The following is an 18,543-nucleotide window of genomic DNA, read 5'->3' as shown; positions in this document are numbered from 1 at the left end:
TGCATAGCGCTAAGAAACAGATAACTCACGATTTAATTGAATGGCAAGAGATGGTGCCTATATTCCTCAATTAGTTAACTGTGTCATCAAAAGTCCTCTGATCTCCTCCTCGTGGGGGCATCGTGTTGGGTGGGAGCCCTGTTGGATTTGCCCTTCTTATCCCAGATCTACTGCAACCTATTGTGATGTCTGTAGTACTGCCTGAGAACTCCTAACTCAGCATCTGAGATCCAGCCATCGCAATAATTGTGAGGGGTCTGTCCATAAATTCACAAGCAATGCACATGGGTGTATTTTGAAAACCACTGAGATCTCTCACAGAGAAAGTACTGAGATGAACAAGGATAGTTAAATTATAAATAATAATGGTCCATTGAGCCTCAGAGATGAACAGATCCTGAATGCTGCAATGGAGAGAATGAAATTGTTAAGCTTATCTTTAGCCCAAGGTTTAGGCAGTGTCCTAGAGAGTCAGTTTCCCAGAAAGGACCTAGCTGGAGTACTGTTGTACTCAAAACCTTTCACATAACTAACACTGCATTGGATCAGAGAAAGCTGCTCTGAAACTCACAGGTTAGAGCTTAAGCCATTACATTGGCTATGACATATAATCTGAGTGATGTTACAGTATGTTGTCCATCTACAATAGATGGTACACATGGAGATTGTTACAGCACACAGCCCACCAAAAACAGACATTATTCATGTGAAGTATCTCAGCACACAGGAATAGATGTTACACATGGGAACGTTATTCATGTAAGGTATCACTGCACACAGTCCACCAGTAATTGATGTTACACATGGGAACTGTTACAGAACACAGTCTTAACCATGATAGATGTTATACATGTTGCAGATGTGTGTGTTACAGCAACCAGTCCCACCAGTAAAATAATCCACATGAGTGGATTATTAGTGTACAGTTACACAAAGGGAGTGACCAGTTACATCAGCAAAGGACGTTACACAAGTTCTCAAATTCTTGGGTAATAAAAGCATAAGTTGAACATGGTGTGACAGTCTCCTGATTAACAGCAGTAAGATAATAGGGCCTCCAAAGAATCTACAGAAAACTTAGTATGGTGGGGACAAAGAGAGATAATTTTATTTTCTTTCATAAAATGGTGAGTGACTGCATGCATAATATTGGCAATGAAGCTGTGGATCATTCTGGTACCAGATGGAAATAGCTGTCTGTAACTAATCATGATGTGAGAACATGCCAATGTTATGTGTTTTAAAGGGTGATCGAGAGGCAGCCAAATCCTTGTCAGACTGATGGGAAACACAAACCAGCAACACTTCAACTTATTAGTGTGTTAGTTCATGACTGGCACTGTTAGGGGCACTGTGAATTTCTCAGGCTGTAACCAACAAGTGGTCAGTAGCTCAGAAGAGGGAGATGCCATTTGGGGACGTTGGCTCCTCAGAGACGATAGCCTACCCTGCCAAGTGGGGCCCCTAGTTACATCATTTACTATTGCTTTAGTAAGTCTAAGGCATGTCCAAAGAACTACCATGTTATCCATCCTCCCTGTTGTGTGATCTCACTGATCCCATGTGGGCTGGCAATCTGATTGGAATAACACTTTCTGTTGGGATAACAACAGAACATGAAGTAATGCCATCTCTTTAGCACTTGTCATAGAATCACAGGGAGAAGCAGCCATTGGAAACAGGCCCTTTGGCCCATCGAGGCCATGCTGTCAACCACTTATTTACATTAATCCCATTTCTCCCCCCACCCACAATTCCATCAACTCCCCCCAGATTCTACCACTCACCTACACACAAGGGACAATTTACAGTGACCAATTAATCTACCAACCCATACATCCTTGGGATATAGGAGAAAACCTGGAGCTTCCAGAGGAAACCATTGTGATCACAGGGATAACAGGCTAATTGCACACAGACAGCACCCAAGGTCAGGATCAAACCTGGGTCTCTGGAGCTGTGAGGCAGCAGCTCTACTGGCTGCGCCACTGTGCCAGCATTGTGTCTTCCTGCTGGTAGCTTTTGTTTTAAAATCTGTATCATACCCAACTAACATGTAGGCTCAGGCACCAGTGGTCATAAAACTTGTCACTCAGGTAATTCACGAAACAAAGGAAGAATTTGTGTTCATGTGGCACCTTTCGTAGCTTCAAGACATCCTAAAGTGCTTCATAGCCAAATAATTACTTTAGAAGTGTAGTCATTGTGGTAAAACAGGATATGCAGCAGCCAACTTGGCCAACAGGGTCTCACACACAGTAACAAGATAATGGTCAAGTAATGTGACCAAGAAATAACATTGGACCGGTCACCGAGGGACCTCTTCTGCCCTCCTTCAAAACAGGGAGTGGTGGGAGGGAAATCTTTAGCCTACACCCACAACATTGGCTGAGTTTAGGAGGTTTCAGCTGCTGATGAAACTCCTGGGAACTCTCGACTTGCCTCAGAGTGTCCAGTGTGAATGAACTCCAGTGTCTGCGGGTGAGTGTTGAATGGTCTATTGTTGTTATTTATTCCTGTTCTGCCCCTCTCCACCAGGGAGAGGAGGACCTGAAGGAGGTGAGGGTGTGGTGTGAACCTGGCAATGTTCAGAGCCTGTGTTTAAGTCTCCTATATTGACAATTGGATTTAGAACACTGATTTACAAGTGTACTTTAAGATATTGCTCCGCAAATGCCTTCTGCTGGTGAAATTCCAGTCATCTCAACTTTTACCACATGCAGGAAATATAAGGATTGCTCTTATTTTGGAGAGACCTTAACCAAAGAAAGTGCTATACAGTTATGGGAGGTATTTTATTCTTTTCCAGTGGTATCAGGGTCAGCTAAATCCAAACAGGCATGTTTTGCCTTTAATCAGGCTCTTCAATTTAACTATGAATTAATTTTTGATTGCTGTTATTTTGATTATTTTTGTAGCCTGTACAGAAAGGACTGCTCTTGATATCTGACTTAACCTCTGGGGAGAGATGGGAATGTTTACTTTGGCTTAAATCTCAGGAACCTTCAGACAAAGATAGGAAACATGACTCATCTGGGAGAAAGTGTCCAGTTAGTGTGAAGCTGTGTGTGGGGTGAGGCAGGCACTGAGACAGATGTGTGGACACTGTGTGTGGGGGAAAGACAGTATTGGCAATGTTGAAGGGACAGAGAAGGGCTGTTGTGTGGAATAGCGTGTGCTGGATGGCTGAAAGAATTGTGTGTGGGACAATACAGATACCTTGGATGTGACTTTCCAGGCTTTAATGCACAAAATATCTGATGTCTCAATTTTGTGCAAATCTCTGTCAGTAATCATCAAATTTTGGCATTTATTGCATTGTAACTGTACATCCAAAGCTCAAAAGAATCAACAAAATGAACTCCCTAATTGATGGCTTTCATAGAAGTAATGTCTAAAACATGTTGACAGCAGTTCTAAATTGTTCTTATTTCATATAGAACAGGAAGAGGCCATTCAGCCCTTCAATATTGCTCCTCTATTCAATTAAACCATGGCTGATCTGTAATTCGAATCCACTTAGTGCCTCATCCCTTAATATCATCATGTAACAAGCACTGAACAGTTGGCTGCCCTCTGTTGGAATGTTCTGTGTGAAGTAAGTGGGGGGTTATGGCAATCCATCACTTCTGGTGACCACTGCAAAAAAAATTGGTTCCAGTTTACACCGCAAGTACTTGGCTGAGTTTTCTCCCTGACAGAAACTTCCTCAGGTTTGAATTTGTTCAGTCCTTGGGGTGAACAGATGATGTTTGTATGTTTCCTAGTTTCCAGTCAGGGACACTATTCATTCCTTTCAATCTGTGCTAAATTTAAATCCTCGTGCGTAAGTACATTGCATTTTCTCAGTTGATAACCATTAATGTAAGTATGTGACTTAAACACACAACACAGAACAGTACAGCACAGGAACAGGCCCTTCGGCCCACATTTTCTGTGCTGAACACAATGCTAAATTAAACTATATGTCTTCTGCCTGCATGTGATCCATATCCCTCCATTCCCTGGCAATGTGACTTTCCATCCTTTCTTACCTTAATGCTGAAGATACCTGAGGTGACAAAAAACCGCTCCTGAATAACATCCAGCACCCTAAGGCAAGAGAGAAAGAAGTGAGGGAATGTAACGGGAAAGAATAAATGCACAGCATTCTGCACATGGGACAGAAATTCGTTTTTAGTTACCAGCACTGAGCATGCATGGACTGCTGGCCACTGTTTCTGCTGATTCAGTCCCCTTGCCGAATAGTACATGGAGAGGCAAGTACAACCAGTGGCAATGTGCTCACACCTTGAAAAAAGTGTTGTAGGAAAATGGGTTTGAGTAGAGACCATTAAGTTAAGACAAGGGATCACTTCGTGCTCTGAATATAAGACTCCTGAATGAAGTTCACCAAGCAAACTGGCATTTTTGTTTTGCAAATGATTATTGTACTTTGTAATTTTAGCCATATTGTTTGTGGAGACTGTTAGTATGAATTAGATAATAGTCTACCTTGGACAAGGTCAAATCTGGTCCGAATCAATGAATGCACCATTGGCCGGTTGATAACAGGTCCAAATGTGACTGCAGACATGAAACAAATCCATGTCCATATTCTACCACTTCAGCGCCCACTCTTTCAACAGACCAGTACCTTAAATGCATGAATTCATGAAATGATCCCCAAGAGCTCAACAACTTAACATCAATCTTTCACCATTGGTGATCACCTTACAATATGAAAAGAGAAGATTGGTCCAGAAGTGACACAACACCAGGCTGCTGGAATTGTTCCGAAAATAGCCCAGGAGATGGCACTGGGAAAATAAATTTTTTTTTACATATAATACAATACATTCCCAAACCAATATGTACACATGCACACTGGCACCTATACCAACACTCACTCATGTTGATCCACACACAGATCCACACACATGCACATCAACATCTAGAGTGTTTAGAAAAAAATCTTTCTTTCCACAAAATGGTGGTGATCTTGAACTTTCCACCTGTGAGGACGGTGAAAACTCAGAGCTTTCCAAAGGAAATTTGATGGGTAATTGAGGAGAAATAATTTCACAGTGACAGAAAAACCAGGAGGATGGGACTTTAATAATTTTACGATTCTATGATTTTTAATACAATTGCTACAATCCAGAAATGACAAGAATCTAAGCAAGTTTCTAAAAGAATTCCACACTCACTCTATTCTCACCTTACTTCTTCACGGGAGAGTACCTCAAGTACTTTTGCGAGATCTCCAGTGCAGTCACACACCTGGATGGAGAACTTGCACAGCTTGTTGTCCAGGACCAGGGCCCTGTCCAAGCACTGACGCATCAGTGGAACATCCAGATTCCCACTGCAAAGTGCAATGACCACTCTGGAAGAGAAAACCAGAGAAAGGAGTCCAGACAAAACTTCTGGATGACACTATGGGGCAAGGTGTCACAGTTCATACCTAAACCAGGAAGGGCTCCTGCCAGAGCCCAAGAGCTGGACAGAGAGCAGACACAGTGGTGCTGACCAATCAATATTGTTTGATGCAATGGAGGTACCTGTGGTGGTTGACCAGGGGAAAGAATGGGGCAAATAAAACTGGAGTAATACTGGGAGTGAATAAGAATCCATTAAATGGATCCATTTCCCCAGCTGTATCACTACTTCCCAGTTGGTGAAGATGCAACAGTCTCTTACTGAGGACAGTGGGGCACCTTGTGTTGAAGGCAGACCAGTCACCCATTGCCCTGGTAGTGAAGAAAAGGGAGTTGGCTAATGAGAACAGTGCTGCCCTAATACTGAAGCCAGTTCCTCCATTGGAACAATATTGTGCTTAGTGGTGTAGCCAGGGCGGAATCCTAATCGTCATAGTGTAGCTTCTCATAGAGAAGGTAAGGTAGTATCCTTCTGGTCATAGGTGAAGACAGGCCAAGTTTCTATTGGTCATAGTGCTGCCACTACTGATGAAGACAGATCAGCCTCCACAAGTAGTGAAAATTCAAGGTTTTCCTCCTGGTTACATCAATGGCTCTGCTGCTAAAAGGACCCTAATATTTGAATGTTCTCAGGACTGATCCCATCACATGGGGAAGTCAAGTGTTTCCAAGGTCATAACTCTGACCCTGACACTGACAATGACTCAGCCTCATGGAAAAAGATTTTCCTAGCAGACAAGATGCTTTTAAAGGATTATGAAGTGATGCAAGTACTTTGCACAATGGAAATCCAAACAAGAGCCTCTATAACCACAAGACCCAAACAAAGTGTTTGTTAAGTTTCTGCCAGTGCAGTGTACCATAGCCTTAGAAATGTATTAACAGGAGTCTGTGCTGGAGTCTGTGGCTTTGTTAAGGCAATATTTTTTTCTCAATCCTGACCTCAATACCCAGGGTCCAGTGTATAGAAAGAACATGTACCTCCACTTACTGAAAGGAAATTTCAAAATGCTCTCTCTTCCATAAACCCAGCTGCTTCCACCACATTGCTGCTTTGTTAAACAAAATCTCCCAAAGGCATCATCCCAGCTGACTATCCTGTGATCTGAATATAGCCTCATGTCAGCAAGTGGGAGGTGATGAATTTTCTTAGAGAAAGTAACAGGCAAAATAATGATGGAAACGGAAGGAGACCTGGTGATGGCGAAAGGCCATGGAATTTGAATTATTGGTTCTCAGGACATCAAGACAAGATGTGGGGAAATCTCATGAAATTCTAGACTTTATCACAAGGTATGGAAAATAGGAGTCAAAGTATAATGATGAACCTATACAGACTGCAAAGGAGATCACATAGAATTTGTATAAATAAAGCAGGCCATTTAGCCCAATAGTTCAATGCACAAGAATGACAAGAACTTCTTCACCCAGCACCATCAACATATCTGACTCAGGGTCAAAAACATCTCTTGAAACTCTTATTGATTAGGGCCTGAATTTTTCAATTTTTATTCTTGGTTCAGTTCAGGAGCATTTTTAAAATTATTGTTATAATTGGGAATTTTCAGCATCAACTTTCAGTCTCAAAGACTCAATCAAATCAAAATTAGCAATAATAATTGCTCATGTACATTCAAAGTTATATTAACATTTACTGACTCACCACTGTTATGTCACTGACCAATAATAAATAAATGCGATTGGTTGTAGGTCTCTATGCATATTTTAAAAGCCGCATGCAGAATTGTTAAAACAAAATAAATAAAATCAAAAATTCTGTATGGTTTGCAATTAATACAGCCGTGGAGTTTTATCAAAGAAAAATATAATTGTGACATGAGCTTTGTTTTTTAAGTTTTATCAGTTAAAAATGAAAATTTAAGCCTTCCTTTGCTTATACGTAAATTATGGCTCTAGTTTTGGACTCCTCAACAGTTGAAGATCTCAGAGCTGTGCATGCAGCATAATGAAATAGATAAGCAAAAAATAGTGAAGAGTAAACCAGAGGCAACATCACAGTTTGATGGGAGGTCATTGATCTGAAGCATTAACCCTGCTGCCCAATCTGCCAAGTATTTCCAGCACTTTTTATGCTTATTTCTGGGAGTTGCTAGATGCAGGTTTGGAAGGCATTACCAAAGTAGGCTTGGCAGGTACTGCAGTGGTTTTGTAGATGATGCATAGGGTCTAGAAACAGAACGATGCTAAAAATATTATTGTGTAATTGAAAACTGGCTTAATTTTCTGAACATTTCTTGGTGTCTGCTTGCTGTGAAATTTGTCTCCTAATTTATTGGTGGTATTTTTCATTTTCCCTAGCAATTTTTACTGACTTTAAGCTCCTCAAAATGATATCAACACATTTAGTTTCATCTCTGTCATGAGATTTAAATTTAATTTTTAAATAGTGACTCCCACTTCCAGATTTCCGACAAGAGGAACATCCTCTCCCCGTCTACCTTGTCAAGATCTCTCAAGATCTTATATTGTTTTATCAAGTCCCTCTCCTGAACTCCAGTGGATACAAGCCTCCCTGTCCAGTCTTTCCTTGTAAGGTACCCCACCCATTCTGGGTATTAGTCTTGTAAAACTTCTCTGAACTGCTTCCAAATTCATTAATGTCCTTCCTTAAATAAGGAGACTAATGCTGTACACTGTACTCCAGAATAGGTCTCATCAATGCCCCATACAACTGAAGCATTACCTCCCCACTTCTGTATTCAATTCCCCTTGCAATAAACAGTAACATTCCGTTCGCTTTCCTAATTTACTTGCTCTACCTGCACACTGGCCGCTTGTGAATCATGATGTAGAGCCCCCAGAACCCTCTGCATCTCAGTAACCTCTCACTACTCAGAAAATATGATTCTTCTTCATTTTTTCCGTTAAGATGGACAATTTCACATTGTCCCACATTATATTCCATCTACCAGGTCTTTGCCACTCACAATCTATATAAAATAAAATAAGATATCTTTATTAGTCACATGTACATCGAAACACACAGTGAAAGCATCTTTTTGCGTAGAGTGTTCTGGGGGCAGCCCGCAAGTGTCGCCACGCTTCCGGCACCAACGTAGCACGTCCGCAACTTCCTAACCCATACGTCTTTGGAATGTGGGAGGAAACCGGAGCACCCGGAGTAAACCCATGCAGACGTGGGGAAAACATACAAACTCCTTACAGACAGCGGCCGGAATTGAATCCTGGTCGCTGGCGCTGTAATAGTTTCACACTAAGCGCTACACTTCCATGCCTGCCCTACACCCTTTTGTAGCCTTCTTATATCTTTTTCACAACGTACTTTTCCTCCTGTCTTTACATCATCATCCAAGTCATTTATATAAAGTGTACGAAGTTGAGTACCCAGCACCATTCCTTTTGGCAGATTATTTGTTACATCTTGCCATCCAGAAAAAGACCCATTCACACCTGTTATGTTTCCTGTTAGTCAGCCAATCTCCTACCATGCTGATGCGTTACCTCATACACCACAAGTTTTTATTTTCCACAAGGCAGATCAATTAACCTATATACACCCTGAATCTTCAAAGGTTCTATTATGGACTCAGCATTCCAGTCAGTGCCATCGTTATAAAACACACATGCAAGTCCTGCCCAACAGAATGGCAGTACATGCACACGCATAGAGACACAGAAGCCAAGTAACTAGCACTAATCAGATATAATAAGCAATTAGGTTAATGGAGTGTTAGCCTTCAGGCACGGTAGTGTAGCAGTTAGTGTAACGCTATTACAGCGCCAGCGACCGGGGTTCAATTCTGGCCGCTGTACGTAAAGAGTTTGTACATTCTCCCCGTGTCTGCGTGGGTTTCCTCTGAGTGCTCCAGTTTCCTCCCACATTCCAAAGACGTACGGGTTAGGAAGTTGTGGACATGCTACATTGGTGCCGGAAGCGTGGCGACACTTGCAGGGTGCCCCCAGAATATTCTATGCAAAGATGCATTTCACTGTGTGTTTCAATGTACATATGACTAATAAAGAAATCTTATCTTAAAAGCAGGTAAGTTCTCATGCAACTTTACAGACTGCAGTGAGACAGCACCTGGAAAACTGTGCCCAGTTTTGGTCTCCATCTTTACGGGAGGATATACTTGTGTTGGAGGGAGTGCTGAGAAGGTTTCACCCCTGGGATGAAATGGTTGATCCATGAGGATGCAGGTTGAGTCTATTCTCATTGGAGTTTAGAAGAATGATTCAAAAGGTGATGGATAGGGTTCATGCTGAGAGGATGTTTCCCCTGGTGAGGGTATCCAGAACCAGGGCCATAGTTTCAGAATACATTTGTGACAGAGGTGAGGAGGAATTTCTTCCCTCAGAGGGGCGTGACTCCTTGGACTTCTCTGCACCAGAGAGCTGTAGGGGTGAAGGTGGAGATTAACAAACACCTAAGCTGAAGGGAGTCAAGGGGTCTGGAGAGAGAGTGAGAAACTGGTGTTGAGGCCACTACTGAATCAGCTATTATCTTACGGAATGATGCGGCCAATTGTCTTACTCCTGATGCTGTTTTATGTTCTAATTGCCTGGGTTGTTTTCTCCTGGGGGCTGTTGAGCTTTTATTATGTTTACTGGACCCAAACACATCTAGGCAAAGGTCCTCTGTCACACTTCTGATTGTACCTTGGTTCTGGTGGAAAGGCTTTGAGAATCTAGTGAAGAGTGACACACTCCATGACATTGGCCCCTCACCTGTTCTGGTATTTAAGTGGCTGATCCAGTTAAGCACTGGTTCCCAGGATGTAGATAATGGTACCTTGGATAATGGTAACATTGGGCACTGGTAGTTGGTTACACTTTGCCATGTTGGAGTTGTTTGTTTGCTGGAAATTGTGTCACATGAATGTTATCTGCCACCCAACAGGTCATGTCTTGCAGGATGAAAGCGAGAACTATTGCCCAATCTGAGGAATTGCAAATGGAACTGAATATTGTGTGGTGATCAGTGAACCTCCCCACTTCTGACCTTGTGATGGAAGAAAAGTCCTTGATGAAGCAGGAGATGTCAGGGCCTAGGACAGAGTGACCCTGATGGACTCCTGTAGGGGTATACTGGTCCAAGATGATTGGCTTTCAACAAGCGCACTGTCTTCTTTAATGCTGAATATTATTTCAGTGAACAGTTTCCCCAATCTCCACTGATCCTCAATTTACTCGGGGTTATTGATGCCACACGCTGGCAGGTACTGCATTGATATCGAGAGGAATCACTCTCCCAAGTTCTGTTTTTTCCCGTCTTCCGTCGGCTCCTCTCTTCCTCACCCTGCTCTTACCAATTCACATTCCATACATTTTATCACCTCTTCAGCATTCTGGCTTGATTCCACATCCTGACTCCCTTCTAACTCAATTGTGATGCTGTTCCTTCACATCTATTCCACACTGGCCCAAGACTTGGAATCTGCAGTGCCTGAATCTAAGGGACAAGTGAGAGCTGAACACATGAAGGAAAAAATAGTCATTGGGTTAAGTTTAAGAAAAACAGAATTACTGATGCCAAGTCTGCTGAGCAGAATCATTGCTATGACATTACAATTCATTTGGCTCTGTAACGCGCCAACTCTAACAGCAGAATGACCAAAGGTGAAGCTCCCTCTTTTCCAAAAGGAAACTGGATACATGTTTAATGAGGAAAAGAAATGCAGGGCTACAGGGAAAGTGCAGGGGAGCATGAGTAAAAGGCTAGCTCTTGCAAAGAGCTAACACTTTGTACCCGCTAGCATCCTTCTGTAGTGCATCACTCCACGATTCTCTGGTCCTGTAATTATGTCGTAGAAGGGAGAACTGGGTTGAATTCCATGCCAAGGATTCAGAAATGTTTCAATGGCTGCAGGCAACATATGGCACCGATAGACCTGAACCCATGGTTCTGAGGAAACTCTCACCTCTTGCCTTTGAGTTCTGGTAGTTTCCCAGCAATTACAGCAGCAAGGCCGATAGCTCCCACGGCATCCACGGTTGCCCTCTCGTACTCCATGAGACGAAGGATAGCGAGCAGGATGTCTGCTTCCCTGAGAGATAAGATGCAAGAGTTCTCAAGTCTTGTTTTTTCTTCCACTTCCTCTCCCTTCCTCTCCCAAAGTTGGTTCTGGACACCACCCCACAGGTGCACCAACATCCCAAGTGTGAAACCAAAGCCCTGTTTATCCTCCCAGGTGGATGTCAAAATCTTTTCGTCCTCTCTGTGGAAGAGCAGGGGATTTTTCCTGATGCACTCTGCCAACACCAAATCATTACTGTTTTGGGAGCTTTCTGTGCACAAATTGGCTTCTTTTTTTCATACACCATTTACCCTTGGGGAATGTTCACAGCCAAAACTATTCCTGCCCTCAACCAACACACACGTGGCTGAATTTTGAAGCAAGAGTCGCTGGATAGCAACTGGATGATGGAACCCTGGTTTCTCCCTGTCTCCAGTCCCAGGTTGCGACTGCTGTCTGTCTGAATTCAACTAACACAGCACAGAGCACAAGCATTTCCTGGTCTGTTATGTCTCAGTAACACATTGCCATGCACTGCACCTCAGCTGTTAGAGACTTACACACTGGTATCAATGACACAGAGCAAGTAGAAAAGGAAGGAGACATAAGGAGGCAACAAAGGGATGTGAGCACATTAATGAGTGGCCAAAGGTCTGGCAAGCGAAGTATAACGTGAGACAGTGTGAAGTTGTCCATTTAAAAGAAGCAAATTAAGTGTTGAGAGATCACAGAGCTGTGAGTTACAGAGGGATCTTGGTGTCCTAATACAAATTTCACAAAAATCTAGCATGCAAGTACTGTAAGTAATTCAGAGAGCTTCTAGAATGTTTTTGTCTTATTGCTATGGGAATTGAATATAAAAGTAGGGAGATTACGTTTCAGTTATATATGGCCTTGGTGAAGCCACATCAAGAGCACTTTCTACAGTACCGGAGTCTTTATTTAAGGAAGAATGTTAATGTGTTAGAAGCGCTTCAGAATAGGCTTGCTAGACTAATTCCTGTAAGGGGTGGGTTCTCTTACAGTGAGGAGAGCTTGTTCAGGCTTGCCTTGCATCCACTGGAGTTTCGAAGAGTAAGTGAGAGCAGTTGAAACGTACAAGATCTTGAAGGATGTTGACAGGATGGAAGTGGAGAGGATATTTTCTCCTTTGGGAGGATCTAGTACTAGGGGACACTATTTAAAACAAGAGGCCACCCATTTAAAGTAGAGATATGGACTTCTTATCTTTTAGAAGATTGTGAGCTTTTGCAACTCACTTCCTCAAAGGGCAGTGGAAGTCTTTGAGTATTTTTAAGGCAAAGATAGATAGGTATTTGTCTTGGGTAAAAGGGAATGCAGAATTAAGGTTAAAATCAGAATAGCCAATTCTGCTGTCAATTCACAAACAAGGTGCTGGTGGACATTTCGGGCCAGAATGTCTACAGAGTTTCGACCCCAAATGTCAACAGTTTCTTTCCTCCCACAGATGCTGCTCAACCTGCTGAGTTCCTCCAGCACCCTGTTTGTTGCTCTAGATTCCAGCATCTGCAGTTGTCTGCTGTCAATTCATATGTTTGCACGTATGTTCATATGTGTCATCACCACTCTTGAGAAGGTAACGGTGACAACCATCTCGGAAGAAGTCAACTACATGGGACGGGTCTGGAATCACACACAGACCAGACAGTTAAAGATGGCAGATCTCCTCCTGTGAAGATCATTCCAGAACCCATTGGATATATTCAGTGTGACAGTAGTAGGATGTCTAAAACAAAAACAGAAATTGTTGGGAATACTCAGCAGGTCAGGCTGCACCCGTGGGGAGAGAAACAGGGTCAACCTTTCAGGTTGGAGACTCTTCTTCTGATGTTCTGCTGAGTATTTCCAGCATTTTAGGCTTCCAGCACCTGCAGTTTTTTTTTATTTTCAATAACAGGACATATTGGCTATGCCAATTAATGGGTGCACAGGGTAATGGGGCCAGTTGTGCCAATATGATGAACATTAGCAAGAAAATCAATTTGTGGATATTATTGGCATAGCATGGATGCATATTGGTTATTATAAAGAGGTTGTTTAATGGGTAAGGCAGGAACTGAAAGTCTTGTCCTAAATTTGAACTATTATAAAGAGTAATCCTATGAAGAAATAATACTTACTTAACCGTAACAATCTTATCTACTAGTTTGTCAGTCATCTGAAAGGCATTGTTGCCAAAAGTGGAGTTGAACAATTCTGTGGAATAAAGAGACAGATATACTCTTGATGCGCGGTGAGCTTTGTAGCACTGACAGTTGTCATCACTGGTGAAGGTAACAACAACAAAAGCTTGCATTTATATAGCAGTACAAGAATGCTTTCAAACAGCATCAGATATCAATCTGTGAGGAGTTGTTAGGACTGAATGTGGTTCGAGATTTTAAGGAGTGGCTTAAAAGAAGAGGGATGGGTAGAAGCGAAAAAAGCATAGCTAGAGTGTGCAACCTAAGCAAGGCCAGTAGCAGTGGCGATTATGATAGGAAGTGAGCAGGAGGCCAGGAGTGGAGGAGCAGAGAGATCCCGTAGGATTACAAGGCTTGAAGTGGTTATGAATCCCATAGAAGAATCTGAAATTAAGGATAAAACTTTCAAAATCAAGGCATTACAGGGGACAGAAGTACATCTATTTATTTTTCAAGCAGTGTAAAAACATTTTATACCTGCCTCATCTCACTCGTGTGATCACTTGGGAGAGGGGAATACATGGGTCTTCATTAGGAAGGAAGAGTCCCTAATGCTCCTCCTCAACTACTTTAGGGGTTCAGACAAATTCAGAAGCGCAGTCGGTTCCTGATTAATGTCATAAGGTCCCAGCCAGAAACAGAGCATATCATCATTCACCTCCTGAGGCAGAAGCAACTTCCTCAGGTCCACCGAGAGAGGAAACCCTTCCTGACGTCCAATGAAATTTCACCTTTTGACGTCTAAACCACCAGAACCTACGTAGTTGGAGCAAACTGCCTTCTTGAACACCATCCATTCCAATTAACTGTACGGCTGGGGAATTTGAATCCAGGCAACCTCAAGAACATTAGTTTTAACTGTGAGGTTACCGTTGGAGTGGGATTTTACCTTCACAGTTGTAGTAATTGGACTGAACTTATCATCAGCTATAAGCACTGATTCCAAACTGTAACACACCACACACATGCAAAAATGAAGCAATATTTAGCTTTGGATCTATCACAATGTTCGCTTTGGGACTGTTGATTCAAACATTTCTTGTTTGCAGATTTGAAGCTCTCTACCATGGAGATTAAACCATGTGAGGAAGATTCTCACTGTCCCTCCCAGAAGGGAGATTGAACAGAATTCCCCTTTAGCTACCTGACTTCTGATCTGTACTGTGTTTTCTGTGTTGTTTGCATTGTCATCGCAAGGTCTGTTCATGATCCAACATGCTTCATCTTCCAAAATACCAACTCAACCAGTTATGGAATTCATGTCAAATGACCGGTGAGACTCCTCCAAATCTGATCACTTCATTAGCTTGAATTGTGTTGCTTTCCTTACAGCTGAGAAAATGTTGGATTATACGTTGTTGAATTAATACCAAAATACTTCTAGAGGGCTGAATGCAGGAGGCAATAGGATTCTTTACACAGAGAGCTACAGGCTATGGAATTCACTAGAGAGACAAAGGACCACAGATGCTGGAATCTAGATGAAAAACACCATCATGCTGGAGGAGCTCAGCAGGCCAGGCAGCATCCGTGGAGAAAAGCAGGCGGTCAACGTTTTAGGTCAGGCCTCTTCAGGACTGAAGATAGGAAAAGGGGAAGCCCAAAATATAGGAGGGAAAAGCAGAGCAGCGATAGGTGGACAAAAGAGGGGAGGCAGGGTGGGCACAAGGTGGTGATAGGGAGATGCAGGTAAGAGATAGTGATAGGCGGGTGCGGGGGAGGAGGGGAGGGCAGATCCACTGGGGGATGGGCCAAAGGTAAGGAGAGAAAGGAAAGAAAGGCAGAAAAAAAGAGGCTGGGAAAGGGCAGAAGAGAAGAAGGATGGTGGTTGTGGGGAAAGGGGGGTGGGGATTACTAAAACTGGGAGAATTCAATGTTCGTGCTGTTAGGCTGCAAGGTTCTGAAATGGAAAATGAGGTGCATAACTCCAGCGATTAGTGGTGAAGTAGAAACTGTTCTATGATAAGACCGGTTAAAGGAAAAAGAGTTTCAGGAAAAAAGGAAGAGGGCAGGTAAATCAGATCTGGACTATTTCTTGTAGGACTGGTTGGGCCAAACGGCTAGTCTTCATATACTTATTGATTTCAGAAATTGCTTACCTCTGTAGAATCTGTGGTTGGTGTACGATAACTCCTTTGGAGCAGGGCCCTTCCTGAGTGATTGTTGTGGTGCAGGGTAGTTCTCCGGCTCCACACCCTGCATGTAAATAGAACCACTTGTCGCTGGCAGAGACTTGACATACACACAGAGGCATTGGGTACAGACCCAACACAGCTGACCTTACATGAAATTCCCATTCAAATTGCTCTCCCTGCATTGATTTCTCATCAGCAGCACATTCACATTGTGCCTTTTACCTCCAGTCATTTCCACTGGCCCTGCCTTCACCCAGATCTCCGAGTTACTGTTCTTCATAACTCAGGAATGCAATCAGAATATACTTTCAACTATGTGGCTGAGCAAATTGTTGGCAAAAACACAGGAGTTGGATCAGTTGGCTTCATTTGTGGAGTCGGTTGCTGGCCTGAGATAGCTCGTCAGTGTGGGGTGCCAAGATCAGCCTTAATAATGGAGTAGACCCTTCAACTCCTTGAGCTGTATCATCAGTCAGTGAAAACATGGCCGGTCTGTGCCTTAACTCCATCCACCTGCCTTAATAATACCTCCCACATCTCTTGAATAGAAGGGTATCATATCAAGGATATTATACCCTTGAGTAGAAAACAATCTAGCAATCAAGGTTTTAAATTATTAATAAAGTTTGTAACTGACTGTTCTGCATTTCCAACATGTATTACACAAAGAAATGTTCCCTAACTCCATCCCTGAATAGCCTGGAGCAACAAACAATCTGCTGGAGAAACTCAGCAGGTCGAGCAGCATCTGTGGGAGGAAACCACAGACTTCCTGAATGGGCTGGGTCTGACACGGAGGTTATGACCCCTTATTCAAGTCCCTCACCTAGAGGATTGCTTCTTTCTACCTAACCTACCAATTCCTTCAAGATCCAAAAAATTCAAATTACTCCTTAACCATCAAGGAAAAACAAGCCAAGGTTATATAATCGCAAAATCTAACCCAGCGTGGGGTCCCGAATTTCCAAGGACTGAGAAGGGGAAGGGTGTTGGAGAAGGGAATTGGTCTCTACGGTAGACACTTTAGGCTGAAGATCATCACAACTCAATCCAATATGTGGGCACATAACATCCAAGCATACAAATCCTAAAGGAAGACCTCAATCCTGTTATCATCTAGTGTCCATAACTGTTTAATTATAGACTACCTTGAGCACTCTGGTCATCGTCTATCTTACTGTAATGAAAACATGTTGACAGTCACTAAATATCATCTTTGTTACCCCAGTCATTTGTTGAATTGGTCAACCCAGTAATAAAGCACTTCTATTTCAAATTGGAATGCCAATTGACACAGTTCTCTACCTCAGGCTTTAATCTCGAGAGTTTACCTTCTATCTCTGATCTAGACTGATACAGTGAAAGGCTCCTTTCTCTGTCATCTAAAACAGATACAAGGCCTCATGGCTACGCCCTCGATCCAAACATTGGCCCCTGCTGGGTTAAGTCCTCATTTGACGAGGTATCAGAAAGATGCCCACATCACTCATGTAACCCCAGGTATCAGTGCTGCCAATCCAGTCTGTAATCTCTATCAGCCTGGTCCCAAATGGTGATGCAACAAAAACACTGCTGCAGGAAAATGAATGTCGAGGGCCTCAGAGGATCCTGTGAAGACAGTCAGTCCCTAACTGACAGCCTAAAAAATTCCCCGCCAACGGGAGCCAGTGTCCAGAGTATCTGGTCTGCTATGAAGTACATTGTAATTAGCCTTTGAGAACGGACTCTCGGCTTCTCTGCCAGGGAGATTGGTTTGATAAGACCAACCATGAGATCCAGGACACAAGTTGTTGTTGAATTGCCTCAAGGGGTAAAAAAACACATTCACCTCAGTCCGAGGTCCAACAAGCCTTTGGCTTAAAGCACTGATGGTGAATAAAAAGAGCTGAAGGGTTTTAGTAACTGGCTAATAACCATGATGGGTGTGGATTCTTCAGCACTGCCAAACACCCAAAGACTCTCTCTGCCAAAAGTCAAGGATGCTTATCTAGGAACAGAGAGGAAGTCAGCAACCATCTGAAGGAGCATTTCAAAGATCTCCTCAAATTAAACCCATTACTTGATGAGAATAGACAAAGTGACTCCACCCATTTTGCATTAATGCAGATCTCCAATTCCGCCACCTAAGACGCTTTACATTGGTTAGCTCAAAGTTCAGCACCACCTCCTACCCTACTGTGGCAACCCTTACAAAAATAAGTGGACAGGATTGTGTTAACTTTCTGCCAACAACGCTCTTTAATGTGGTGATAAGCATACTTACGATAACAGTAATGGCTGGGTTTAGGTGTTTGATGGGAGCTGCAGCTCCTGCCAGGATATGGCGTTCCCCACCTGCTGGCAGAATAACGGCATCCAGTTTGTTCACCTGCTCATAAACTTCGAGCCCCATGGTTCCCAGTCCTGCCAGGTACGGCATGTTGTCTTCCCTATCAGAAGGACACACAACATAGTCACGTCCACCAGGAGGCAACATGGCCAATATTCCTCCCCTTCTCTGGAGAACCGTCAGAATTCAGGGCCACTGATTTATTTTGCCTGGACCTCTGAACCTGGAATTTTACTCCGAGTAATGACCAACGTGCAGTCACAGGGAGCCACGCAGTCACAGTGAGAACGTGCAAACTCCACACTGAAATACAGGAGGTCAAGATCGAACCTGGGTCACTGGAGCTGTGAGGCAGCAACTCCGCTGGCTATGCCTCTAACAGCTAATTAGATTGGGATTAAAACAGAAATTTGGAGATATTCAGCAGGTCCTGACAGTATTTATGGAGATAGGAAA

The 18,543-nt window shown here is 43.0% G+C and overlaps 1 protein-coding gene across 1 annotated transcript in view; it reads right to left on the bottom strand.

The window, feature by feature from the left end:
• LOC127584564 (L-threonine ammonia-lyase) overlaps positions 1–18,543 on the bottom strand; it is a 35,464-nt gene that overhangs the window by 1,573 nt on the left and 15,348 nt on the right. The window contains exons 6-11 of the mRNA XM_052041337.1: positions 18,022–18,187; positions 15,723–15,819; positions 13,561–13,636; positions 11,324–11,449; positions 5,201–5,368; positions 4,035–4,092 (exon numbers count right to left, since the gene is read on the bottom strand). Of these exons, the coding sequence (XP_051897297.1) occupies positions 4,035–4,092; positions 5,201–5,368; positions 11,324–11,449; positions 13,561–13,636; positions 15,723–15,819; positions 18,022–18,187 (691 nt within the window). The remainder of the gene's footprint in view (positions 1–4,034; positions 4,093–5,200; positions 5,369–11,323; positions 11,450–13,560; positions 13,637–15,722; positions 15,820–18,021; positions 18,188–18,543) is intronic.

Source organism: Pristis pectinata, chromosome 30 (assembly GCF_009764475.1).
Source record: "Pristis pectinata isolate sPriPec2 chromosome 30, sPriPec2.1.pri, whole genome shotgun sequence".
Classification (NCBI taxonomy): Eukaryota; Metazoa; Chordata; class Chondrichthyes; order Rhinopristiformes; family Pristidae; genus Pristis; species Pristis pectinata.
Note: the sequence above shows the minus strand (reverse complement) of the source record. Positions and strands in the feature narration are given on the sequence as shown.